The 13,145-nt window shown below is 41.2% G+C and overlaps 1 protein-coding gene across 1 annotated transcript in view; it reads right to left on the reverse strand.

The window, feature by feature from the left end:
* angpt4 (angiopoietin 4) overlaps nucleotides 1-13,145 on the reverse strand; it is a 49,649-nt gene that overhangs the window by 12,004 nt on the left and 24,500 nt on the right. Inside the window, exon 2 of the mRNA XM_064965438.1 lies at nucleotides 1,853-2,008. Within this exon, the coding sequence (XP_064821510.1) occupies nucleotides 1,853-2,008 (156 nt within the window). The remainder of the gene's footprint in view (nucleotides 1-1,852; nucleotides 2,009-13,145) is intronic.

The following is a 13,145-nucleotide window of genomic DNA, read 5'->3' on the forward strand; positions in this document are numbered from 1 at the left end:
CAAACCGCTCTCCCATACGACGCCATACACAAGATCTGTTGTTATGAGGCTGGTTGCAAAATTCTCTAAAACAATGTTTGGTAGAGAAATTCATATTAAATTCTCTGGCAACAGCTCTGGTGGAAATTCCTGCAGTCAGCATGCCAATCTGTGGCAATGTGTTGTGTGACAAAACCGCACATCTTAGAGTAGCCTTTTATTGTCCCCAGCACAAGGTGCACCTGTGTAATGATCATGCGGTTTAATCAGCTTCTTGATATGTCCCACCTGGCAGGTGGATGGATTATCTTGGCAAAGGAGAAATGCTTACTAACAGGGATGTAAACAAATTTGTGCACAACATTTTAGAGAAATACACTTTTTGTGTGAATCAAACATTTCTGGGATATTCAGCTCATGAAATATGGGACCAACACTTTACATATTGTGTTTATATTTTTGTGCAGTGTCTATCATTTGAACCAAACTGCAGACATTCAAGCCAAATATTAACCTCTATTAGCAACTTAAGTTCCATAGTGTGTCTCTTAGGACAGAGGTTGGCTTGATGACCAACAACGACGAGACGGCCTACAGGGAGGAGGTGAGGGCCCTCGGAGTGTGGTGTCAGGAAAATAACCTCACACTCAATGTCAACAAAACTAAGGAGATGATTGTGGACTTCAGGAAACAGCAGAGGGAACACCCCCCTATCCACATCGATGGAACAGTAGTGGAGAGGGTAGTAAGTTTTAAGTTCCTCGGCATACACATCACAGACAAACTGAATTGGTCCACCCACACAGGCAGCATCGTGAAGAAGGCGCAGCAGCGCCTCTTCAACCTCAGGAGGCTGAAGAAATTTGGCTTGTCACCAAAAGCACTCACAAACTTCTATAGATGCACAATCGAGAGCATCCTGGCGGGCTGTATCACCGCCTGGTACGGCAACTGTTCCGCCCACAACCGTAAGGCTCTCCAGAGAGAAGTGAGGTCTGCACAACGCATCACCGGGGGCAAACTACCTGCCCTCCAGGACACCTACACCACCCGATGTTACAGGAAGGCCATAAAGATCATCAAGGACAACAACCACCCGAGCCACTGCCTGTTCACCCCGCTATCATCCAGAAGGCGAGGTCAGTACAGGTGCATCAAAGCTGGGACCGAGAGACTGAAAAACAGCTTCTATCTCAAGGCCATCAGACTGTTAAACAGCCACCACTAACATTGAGTGGCTGCTGCCAACACACTGACTCAACTCCAGCCACTTTAATAATGGGAATTGATGGGAAATTATGTAAAATATATCACTAGCCACTTTAAACAATGCTACCAAATATAATGTTTACATACCCTACATTATTCATCTCATATGTATACGTATATACTGTACTCTATATCATCTACTGCATCTTTATGTAATACATGTATCACTAGCCACTTTAACTATGCCACTTTGTTTACATACTCATCTCATATGTATATACTGTACTCGATACCATCTACTGTATCTTGCCTATGCTGCTCTGTACCATCACTCATTCATATATCTTTATGTATATATTCTTTACCCCATACACTTGTGTGTATAAGACAGTAGTTTTGGAATTGTTAGTTAGATTACTTGTTGGCTATTACTGCATTGTCGGAACTAGAAGCACAAGCATTTCGCTACACTCGCATTAACATCTGCTAAATATGTGTATGTGACAAATAAAATTTGATTTGATTTGATTTCTTAGGATATATTTTTATAGAGTATACGTTTTTGTTTCATGCATATCCTCGTTGTTAATTAGTTTTATGGAACATCTCATTTAAGAAGCATCTTTGAGATTCTGATCACATATAACTCAGATGTAGCCATTACCTTAGCCTCGACAACGTTTAACTTCTGGGTCTGTTCTGCGGTCTGAGTCAACAGGTTAGTTCCGATTTCCAGCATGGTAGCAGTCTGGTTGTGTACTGGATGGTCTTGAATATGCACCATCTCCATCTTGATGTTTTCCTGGATATACTTTTCTAGCTGCAGACACACAAAAACAAATGTTTAACTTCTAGAGCCCCAGGTTTTTGTATTCTACAGTAGATTCATTTCAGTTTACCTTCCCACCTTGTGCAGTAATTGTTCCATATTTTGGAGGGTAAGTATGGAAACAAATTATGCATAAGTTAGGAAAAGGTTGTTGTGAAAATTGTCTATTTTAAAATAATTTTTATCTCTCACATACAGTGACAGATGATCTGAAATCGCAACATTTCCAGTCATTGAGTTCAGTCAGAGTGGCACACATTTCTACATTGCTTTAAATAACCACAATGCCTGAGCACCCCAGGTTGAGGACAGACTGTTTGTTATTAGAGACATACTGCACCCATCTTCGTAGTCATCCTATGACCTGGGCTCTTTGGGAACATGCACTGGTGCCAGCAAAGGTGCGGAGAAGTGGCCTCTAACTCAAACTCAGCACAAATAAATACTCGGTCCCCACGATATCAGAAAACACAGAGAGAGAGAGGGAGCCGATACATTTATCTTAACTGTAACAAACACAGGAATCCCTGGGGTATATTTCTAATGTGGTCAGTAGAACATTAGCGTGATAGCGTTTTAAAGGTTCAAGTTATTCACAGGCATCAGTGTGCCCTTGGTTTGTTGACAAGACAAAAACGACCAGAGGAAGTAGATGGAATATGGCCAATTTTCCTCGTCAAGGTTCCCTTGACACTCTAATTACTTTTGCAATGGCTAATAACTCCACCTGATTCAGCCATGGCAGGGACCGGAGGTTTAGTGGGGGGAAATTAATTGACATAAACAAGAAACAAAAAGGTCACATTTTTTTTGTTGGTTCCCCAAAGACACAGTGTGCTTTTACTGGTTAATTGACCCTTGCTTCCTGCCTTTGGATTAAAATTACACAAGACCTGCCCATAATATGAGTTTGGGAACACAGCTACACTTTCTAAGGGTCTGTTAAACTGCTGTTAATTTAAACCAGATGTCTCGTTCTTTCTGATCCTAGTACCTCGGAGTGACTGTGTGACCAAACAGCCCTAATAAAAAAGGGAACTGGCACTGATAAAGAACTAGGTAACAACTGCATAGAAGTGTGTCTGGAACTATTGCAGGGGAGTCATTTCAGCTAAACCTAGGGTATGGCAGTGTGACAGGGAATTTCCCTGCACGGAATTGTTATAAAATTGAAGCTCATTTACTGCATTTCTACACAATTTTAAAACTCAAATAGTTTATTTTGGAGAACAGCAAAAAACAAACAAAATTGACTCCAGCCATTATCACCTTGTTGTTCATTCACCTCAGTCAATAGGGGACTTAATGTTCTACAAACCCATGTCATACAAGAATGATCTGCTACGCACTAGCTCAGCATCTGCTCTGTTTTGAGAAAAGATTTCCTGCAGCTGAGTCGATGGAGCCATAGAGCCAGCCAGCCATACAAACAGCCTTCCCTCCCGCTCCCAGGTGTTTGCATGGTCCTAAAGTCAGTCGGCTTAATACCGCTAAACTGTATTTGTCTATTTATCAATATTGTAATGATTTTAGTAGCCTATTTTAAACTGTTGGTGTTGCTAGGGTATGTTGACTGCTAGGGTATGTTGACTGCTAGGGTATGGTGACTGCTAGGGTATGGTGACTGGTAGGGTATGGTGACTGCTAGGGTATGGTGACTATTTTATTAGCACTTACTTGTAACCTTCAAGCTGTTGTGAAGGCTGGTATCACATACAATAAATCTCCATCCCAGCATTCGTGAGACATTACAGGTCAATCATACACCGTCATACCAAATGGTCTCATTGCATGACAAGTGAACACATCAAGATGATCACTCAAAGAATGCACACATTAGCTGAAAATCACTGCCACAAAACTGAAAAAACCTGTATATTCAAAATGTTCAATTTAGCAAGTAAGTGAGTGGTTAGCGAATGGTTAGGGGTGGGTTAGGGATTAGTTAGTGACTTATGGTAAAGCATAGAAACTAGTTAAGGTTAGGATTAGAGATAGGCCTAGATTAGATTTTTTTTTTTAACCGTTAGGGTACATCAAAAAAATGTAAACAACAGGCATGGATTCATACCACCATCACGCATACCTGGGTTCAAATAATGGCTGTTGGCTCGAGCGTGTCTAGGGTGCCAGATGGGTGGGTTTGTACTTTTTTTGACAATTGGATTGGTTCCATTGTACAAGGCAAACTCAATCAAGCACAGGTAAAGTATTTTAAAGATATATTTTTTTTTTAATTTAAAGTTTTATTAAGTTTTCTTGTTTTTCAATCAACCAACAAAACACATTCCACATTCACAGATGTGACAGGCTTAAAAAATAAATTAAAAGGTCAAAAAATAATAATACATTTGAAAAAATTAAAAATTAAAATACAATTAAAATTAATGATAAAGTCAAATAAAAACATTTATTTTTCTTAATCTGTTTATTTTCCTTGGTGCATATATATATATATATATATATATATATATATATATATATATATATATATATATACATACATACATACATACATACATACATACATACATACATACATACATACATACATACATACATACATACATATACACACACACGCACACGTACTCAAAAACTAAATTAAAATAAAAACACACAAAAAAACATGACACTTGCAGCAGCACTATCAAGGTTCTTATCAGCTATTTCTAGCATTCGCTGAGACGACGGGACAATAATTCGTTTTTAGGTTTTACAGTACCTTACACAACATGTATCTGCACATTTCCCTAGTCACCCAGTTCACTCTGTCCAGTTTGAAATATAGTTGAATAGTGGAGACCAGAGTCTATCAAATTTGGGCTGTCTCTTGTGGAGGTCATAAGTGAGCTTTTCAAGAGGAAGAAAGTCAACAATCTGGTCAATCCACATTTTAAATGTAGGAGGGGTATTAGAGGCCCACAATAGAAGAATACATTTCTTAGCAATGTATGTAATAGTCATAAGCAAATTTTCTCTGTCAGGATCAAGAACAAAGTCCTGCTGGGCATTAAGAAGATAGATACACGGGGTCATATCAAACTGTACCTCTAGTATTTTCTGTGCAGCAGTATGTACAGATTTCTGGCAATCTCCCTACAGCTCCAAAATACATGCATATAGGTTCCACTTTCAGAGGTACATCTTTTACAGTTAGGAGACATATCTGTTTTCATTCTATGAAGTCTCAAAGGAGTATAATAAAATTAGATTCTTGTAATTAGATTCTTTCATTTTTACACTGGTAGAGGAGCAGTATACCCTGTCGCAGACCTCCGCCCATAACTCATCACTGATAGTCAGACCAAGGTCCTTTTCCCAGATTATTTTCAAAGGAGTAAAGGAGGAGCTTCCTTTCTCAGAAAGGAGTCTATAGATGTAAGATATTTTGCCTTTAATGGATTGTGCTGTGACAAGAAGGGTTTCAACTTCATTCAACTGAGTTCTAAACCTCCTCTTGGAGGTAAATGAGGAAATTACATGTCTAATTTGAAGATATTTAAAAAAAATGGGATCTTGGCACATCGAATTCACTGCAGAGCTCTTGAAAGGATTTCAGTGTAGTGGTTTTCTGATGAAATAGGTCTGAAAAGGTCCTGATTCCTAGAGTATGCCAAAGATTAAAGTTGGCATCCCTCAGGGCTTGTGGCAAGTCTGGGTTGCCTACAATAGGCGAGTGAGAACCTATTTGGGAGGAAATGCCCAGGTATTTCTTACAGTCCCTCCACGCTAGTAGGGTGCTGTAAATCACAAAGGTTTTGGCTATGTTGCCCACTTCACTACAGTTATTAATGAATATACTTGAGCTTAAGGGCAATGAACCACAGGATTGGGCTTCTATCTGAATCCACGTTGACTCTTGTCTGTTTGTGATCCATGTTAGCATGTTGCGGATTTGGGCAGACCAGTAGTACAATTGAAGGGAGGGAAGGGCAAGACCACCCTTAGATTCAGGTTTCGATGGAGTGGAAAACTTGATCCTAGGTTTTTTATTGCCCCATATAAATTTGGTGATGCTTTGGTTAGTTGTTTTGAAGAAGGAAACTGGGAGATAGCATGGGAGCATCTGAAATTAGTAGTTCAGTCTAGGGAGGACGTTCATACGGATTACATTAATTCTTCCTACCAAGCTAATTGGGAGGGAGATCCAGGTTTGGAGATCATTCTTGATTCGATCCAGGAGTGGAAGATAATTTTCCTTAAAAAGGCTATTCAGATCTGGTTTTATGAAGATCCCGAGGTATTGAAACCCCTGTGTTTTCCATTGGAAAGGACAAAGTGTCTTCATAGAGCTGGTGAGTGTAATATTGAGAGGGCAGACAGTGGATTTGTTAAAATTGATCTTATAACCTGAAAACTTGCCATACTGAGCAATTGTGTCTAAAATGAGAGGGAGGGATTTCTCAGGGTTGGATATGTAGAGCAAGACATCATCCGCGTAAAGCGAAATCTTGTGCTGCAGGCCGTCTGCAGAAACACCCATAATACTTGGATTGCTCCTTATCAGCTCTGCCAGAGGCTCCGCCCCCAACAAGTAGAGCAGCGGTGACAGCGAGCACCCTTGTCTTGTGCCCCGTTCCAGAGGGAATCTGTCAGAGTTCAGTCCGTTAGTAGTCACCATGGCATTTGGATGAGAGTATAGTGATTTGATCCATTTAATAAAATTTGGGCCCATATTGAACATTTCTAAGACTGAAAACAGAAAGCTCCACTCCATCCTGTCAAACGCCTTCTCAGCATCCAGTGAAGCCAGCAGGACAGGGGTCTTCTGTGCGGTTACTTGATCAATAATATCAAAAAGACGGCCAATGTTATCAGAAGAGTATCTGTCTCTAATAAATCCGGTTTGGTCCGCTTTTATTATTTTGGGAAGAAGAGTGTTTAGTCTTTTGGCGAGAAATTTGTTCCTTTTTTAGCAACACTGTAATGCGAGCTGTGTGCATTAAGGTACTAGTCATCGTCATCGAGCAGTAATCGAACTTTAGCGCAAGTCATCGCTGGGTAAAAGTGGATAGTAATTACAGCTGCGTTCACATAAAAGGAAAATAAATGGTGTACATAAAATAATAATCTCTGAACACCCCAGCCGAGTTCCCAAACAACTCGACACATCCCGTTGGATCTATTACCCTCCCGCTCAGTCTCAATTATGTGTTCCGAATAAAACAAAAACCGGGAACAGTTAGCAACGCACAACGTCTCCCTCTCCCCACCAAATAAATGCCTCATCCTCTCCACCCCGCATTGAGTAAATGACACAGTTTCCCTCGTCCAGATCAAAGTAAAAGAGGGGAGAAAAATAAAATCAATAGCCCAGCCTACATATACCTCCCCCAAGGGACACGGGGAACCCCAAGTAATAATAGCAACAAAAAAACAGGGAAATAAAAGTAGGCTGAATAAATTGGATGGCTATAATGACATTTAAGGGGTGGGTCTCTGGATATCGGCTATATGTCGTCTTACCTTCTTTAGTAATGGCATTAATCGCATTTAGTCATTGGTCTGTTTCTCATGGGCCAGGATTGTCTTTCAAAAAACGTTTAGCCTCTTTGGGAGTTTTGAAGTGTCGCAAGGCTCCTTGGTGAAGAATCCTGAGCTCGTTTGGGTATTTGAATCCCCTGAAGATGCCTCGGTCAATGGAGTATTTCTTCACTTCGTCAAATTCTCGGTGCTTTCGGTGTATTCCAGCTGACAGGTCCTGGTGTAAAGCGAGTTTGGCGTTTCCCACTGTGATGGTGTTGTTTTTCGCCGCCTGTAGGACTCGTTCTTTGTCGGTGAATCTCAGGAAACGTATGGTGATTGGGCGCGGTGGTTGTCTGGCTGCTGGTTGGGGCCTCAGTACTCGGTGAGCTCTCTCGAGTTCTATGGGCCTGTCGGTGGACATGTGGAGCCACTCGGGAAGTTTGTCTTGCAGGTAGCGGATCAGTGGCATGTTTCCCTCTTCTTTTTCGCCCAGATTGAATAGAACACAATTATTCATTCGCCCCCTGTTTTCCAGGTCCTCTGTTTTTTCTTCCAGATGCTCGATTTTCTTTTTAGCATATGCTATTGTTTCCATGGCATCTGTCAATAAGTTTTCCATGGATAGGATTCGCCCCTCTGCCTCGTCCAGGCGCCCCGCGTTTATGGTTATCTTGTTGTTGATGTCAGGCAAAGCGTTTTCCAGGATTGTCACCTTGCCCCCTATCGCACTGAGCTGAGAGTTAATGGCATCTAATTTAGTGTTTAGTTCTGTACGTTGGGATCTCAACTCAGAAAGGATGTCTTCGACAGAGTGCGAGGTTGGCATTCGTTGTGCCTCGGGGGGGAGCGGGTTCTCTTGCTCCTGGCTAATGGCGCTATTTTTTTCTGAAGCTAGCTTCTTCTTGGAGGCTTTTTCTGTCGCTAATACTCGAGTCCGGTTAAAAATGTCCCCTGTAGTGTCGCCTTTTGTAGCCGCCATGACTTTTTCTTACTAAAGCTAAATGAGTTTGAACTTGGAATGGAGGTAAGATTAGGAATTGGAAACTACTTGTGTGGAGCTCTTAGTTCATGCGGCCATCTCGTTCAAGGGTCACGTGATCCCCCCCATTTTAAAGATTTCTAATACTATTTGAAGCCAGGTTTGTCGTGAACTGTGAAACACCGTTGTAAATACTCTCAGAATTTATTTGCTATAATTCATCGTATGATTATTACATTTGAAAAGACAATTCCTGAAATTGGGGACACAGGGTAACCGAAACAAAAGTTGTCCAACTTAATAAGGCATTGTGCAAATGAGTAAAAAGCTAAAACACATACAGTGTCCTTGGCCAGTCGCACACGTTTCTCTGTAATCCCCCCAAATCCTTAATATCTTTGGGGTTTGCCTCTGTCTAGGTTGCTGCCTGAAGTCAACCACTCCACTCGGCTGAACAAAACAATAACTTCCTGCTCCTGGGCTCTTGACTGGTTTCCAGAAGAACTATTAGTAGTAAAACCGTTTTAACCCTCCATCACTTCACTCTCATATGACAAGCCCAAACACGGACTGAAGCAATGGCCTGAGGTTCTGTTGCTAAATTAATTTCCAGTGGCATGGAGGAAGGCCTCCGTCAAACTAGGAAAGTTAGATAGATTTGAATAATTCATTTCCTAATAAAGATAAGAAAGTGTGGTAAAAAGGGGTTTCCTTAAACCTCAGATTAATTGGGAGAAGAGTGGACATTCCAAGAACTTGATTAAAAACGAATGTTGCATTATGTGTTCGTGGTATTCATGAAGACATGGTGGAATCTAGGGAAGTATTTTAGACACGTAGAAACATTGGAATCGTAAGAGTCATTGAAATTTCAGCTAGGCTGATTTGATTTTGTAGACTGTGACTGTATCAATTCTAAGTATATTAAAGCCTCCAGCTTTGACATTAAACCCCTTGTCTGCATCATCTAATTGCAATACCACACATTATACCTTCAGCTACAATTACATATTTTGTTATAAGTAATAAGCCCAGACAGCAACCGTCTGCGGGGCATATCTGGTTGTTTTGTGACACAAATGGGTCAGTGCATATGGCTCAGATATTGTCTGAATGTGGGATATTCACAATTTCCTATGGGCCAGATCTGGCTTGAGGTAAGTGGCCCGAACAGCTTCCTGTAGTTGCTGGCCCACTTTTGGACTGAATGTGAGCTGCATTTATCTTGCTGGGAAAGTTCCGGCCTTTTCATGGCCAATATCTGGTTTGGTTAAAACTGTGTTAGCCTCTCTTGAGCTTAAGCCATTGCATTAGTTTGTGGAGCTAACGCAACTATTCTGGTCTCAGGCAAGGTTACTCAACACGTTACAAGGACATCAAATGGCAAAAGTGCATAAAGATGGCTGAATACAGACATGCCGTCATTGTTTTAGCACTGTGTGTTAAGACGATTGTTATGAAAGATACTGCAACACTCATAAAGGTGTTATGGCAGGTTTCATAAAGGTGTTATGGCTGGTTTCATAAAGGTGTTATGGCTGGTTTCATAAAGGTGTTATGGCTGGTTTCATAAAGGTGTTATGGCTGGTTTCATAAAGGTGTTATGGCTGGTTTCATAAAGGTCTTATGGCTGGTATCATAAAGGTGTTATGGCTGGTTTCATAAAGGTCTTATGGCTGGTATCATAAAGGTGTTATGGCTGGTTTCATAAAGGTCTTATGGCTGGTTTCATAAAGGTGTTATGGCTGGTTTCATAAAGGTGTTATGGCTGGTTTCATAAAGGTGTTATGGCTGGTTTCATAAAGGTCTTATGGCTGCTTTCATAAAGGTGTTATGGCTGGTTTCATAAAGGTGTTATGGCTGGTTTCATAAAGGAGTTATTTTTTCCTCTCTTTTTATGTCTCATAGAGAAAAAATGGATAGGGTTCAAGATCAGCTCGTTCTACATGATATGGGATAAAGATGTTGCTATAGAATACGGACAGAGCCATCTTGGGTGCGGCACAAACATATTCCGATTGATAAACACAGCATGAAGCATTCTTATTGCTGAAAGTCCACAATGTGGATGTTTTGGTATCATCTGGGAGATGCATGGAAAACTCCCCTGAACATTGCTCAGTTTAACCTCAATACAAGCCAAATGTGTTTATGTTGGACGGATCGGAAACATTGTCTGCCTTCAAATGTCACTCTAAAAGAGTGTTCCGCAACAACGTTATGTAAAAGTTATTGTTATGTATAATGGTTTCTAATTTGTGTTCATAGGACAGCATCGTTTTTACAGAGAGTCATGTTGTTGAATGTTCAAGTGTCCCTCTTTTTCATCACTCAGTTAGAGAAGCAGTTTCAGCATCTTTTGAACGCTGGTTTGAATCTAATTGTATGAAGTTGTGGGAGTTTTGTGGAGGCCTAATTTGGGTGAAACTTATTTTAATTTTATATGATTATCTAAACTCTAGTGCATCATCCTCCACCACACACCGAAAAAAAACAATGACCAACCACTGAAGCTACAACCTTCGAAATTAGTTTAGCAACTCTTATTTGGGGTATTTCTTATTACCATGGATGTTTGAGTAAAGAAGGGCAAAACAGTTACTCCACACCAGGTGGCAGTTGGCAGGCACAAGATACAATGATGTCCTGATGATTGAGAAGAGCTGGCGTGTTTACAAAGCTTTAGGGTCTTATGTATGGAAGTGGGCTATGCTAATATTGACCTAAACATACCTTCCATTTTACGTGGTGCCAAGCAACATCTAATCCCTGATGAAAAGTGAACACTGTGGATTCTTCCTTATCCACGATCCTCTAGCTGAAAATTTCCCACAATAACAGGTCATCAAAAACATATTGTTATGTAGAATATTATCTGTTTAGAGTAAACAGCATTCAAGTCCATTCCTATCACATTGTACTGTTCTGTTGCTGCAACCTAAAATACATAATGACTATGACTGTACCGTGTAAGCCTCGCAACACACTTTGAGTATGTGGGAGGGTCAGTGGGAGGTTGCTAATCCCCTACAAACAAGCTGCAACAAACATCTCACTCATCCAGGCCCAAATCAGGACCAGATGGACAAAGTCAACAATGGGTACTGCAAGCAAGCTAAAGGTCCCTTTCTCTAGCTCTGTCAACATGTACAGTGCATTCGGAAAGTATTCAGACCCCTTGACTTTTTCCACATTTTGTGACTCTACAGCCTTATTCTAAAATTGATTAAATAGTTTTTTTCCCCTTTACCAATCTACACACAATGCCCCATAATGACAAAGCAAAATCATATTTTTAGAAAAGTTTGCAAATGTATTAAAAATATCACATTCACATAAGTATTCAGACCCTTTACTCAGTAGTTTGTTGAAGCACCTTTGGCAGCGATTACAGCCTCGAGTCTTCTTGGGTATGAAGCTACAAGCTTGGCACACCTATATTTGGGGAGTTCTCCCATTCGTCTCTGCAGATCCTCTCAAGCTCTGTCAGGTTGGATGGGGAGCGTTGATGCACAGCTAAATAGGTCTCTCCAGAGATGTTCAATTGGGTTATAGTCCGGGCTCTGGCTGGGCCAGACAAGGACATTCAGAGAATTGTCCCAAAGCCACTCCTGCGTTGTCTTGGCTGTGTGCTTAGGGTCGTTGTCCTGTTGGAAGGTGAACGTTCGCCCCAGTCGGAGGTCCTGAGCGCTCTTGTGCAGGTTTTCATCAAGGATCTCTCTGTACTTCAACCCGTTCATCTTTCCCTTGACCCTGATTAGTTGCCCAGTCCCTGCCGCTGAAAATCATGCTCAAAGCATGATGCTGCCACCACCATGCTTCACCGTAGGGATGGTGCCAGGTTTCCACCATGCTTCACCGTAGGGATGGTGCCAGGTTTCCTCCATGCTTGGCATTCAGGACAAAGTGTTCAATCTTGGTTTCATAAGACCATAGAATCTTGTTTCTCATGGTTTGAGTCCTTTAGGTACCTTTTGGCAAAGTCTCAGCGGGCTGTCATGTGCCTTTTACTGAGGAGTGGCTTCCGTCTGGCCACTCTACCATAAAGACCTGATTGCTGGAGTACTGCAGAAATGGTTGTTCTTCTGGAAGGTTCTCCCATGTCTGTCAGAGTGACCATTGGGTTCTTGGTCACCTCCCTGACCAAGGCCCTTCTCCCCTGATTGCTCAGTTTGGCCGGGCAGCCAGCTCTAGGAAAAGTCTTGGTGGTTCCAAACTTCTTCCATTTAAGATTGATGGAGGCCACTGTGTTCTTAGGGACCTTCAATGCCGACCAAATGTTTTGGTACCCTTCCCTAGATCTGTGCCTCTTCACATTTCCATCTCGGAGCTCTAAGGACAATTCCTTCGACCTCATGGCTTGGTGTTTGCTCTGACATGCACTGTCAACTGTGGGACCTGTGTGTGCCTTTCCAAATCATGTCCAATCAATTGAATTTACCACAGGTGGACTCCAATAAAGTTATAGAAACATTTCAAGAAGGATCAATGGAAACAGGATGCACCTGAGCTCAATTTCAAGTCTCATAGCAAAGGGTACGAATACTTACTTAAATAAGGTATTTCAGTTTTTTATTTTTAATACATTTGCAAAAACGTCTAAAACCCTGTTTTTCACTTTGTTATTATGGGGTATTGTGTGTAGATTGATGAGGGAAAAAAAGTAAATTCATCAATTTC

The sequence above is a fragment of the Oncorhynchus masou genome, chromosome 5, assembly GCF_036934945.1.
Source record: "Oncorhynchus masou masou isolate Uvic2021 chromosome 5, UVic_Omas_1.1, whole genome shotgun sequence".
Classification (NCBI taxonomy): Eukaryota; Metazoa; Chordata; class Actinopteri; order Salmoniformes; family Salmonidae; genus Oncorhynchus; species Oncorhynchus masou.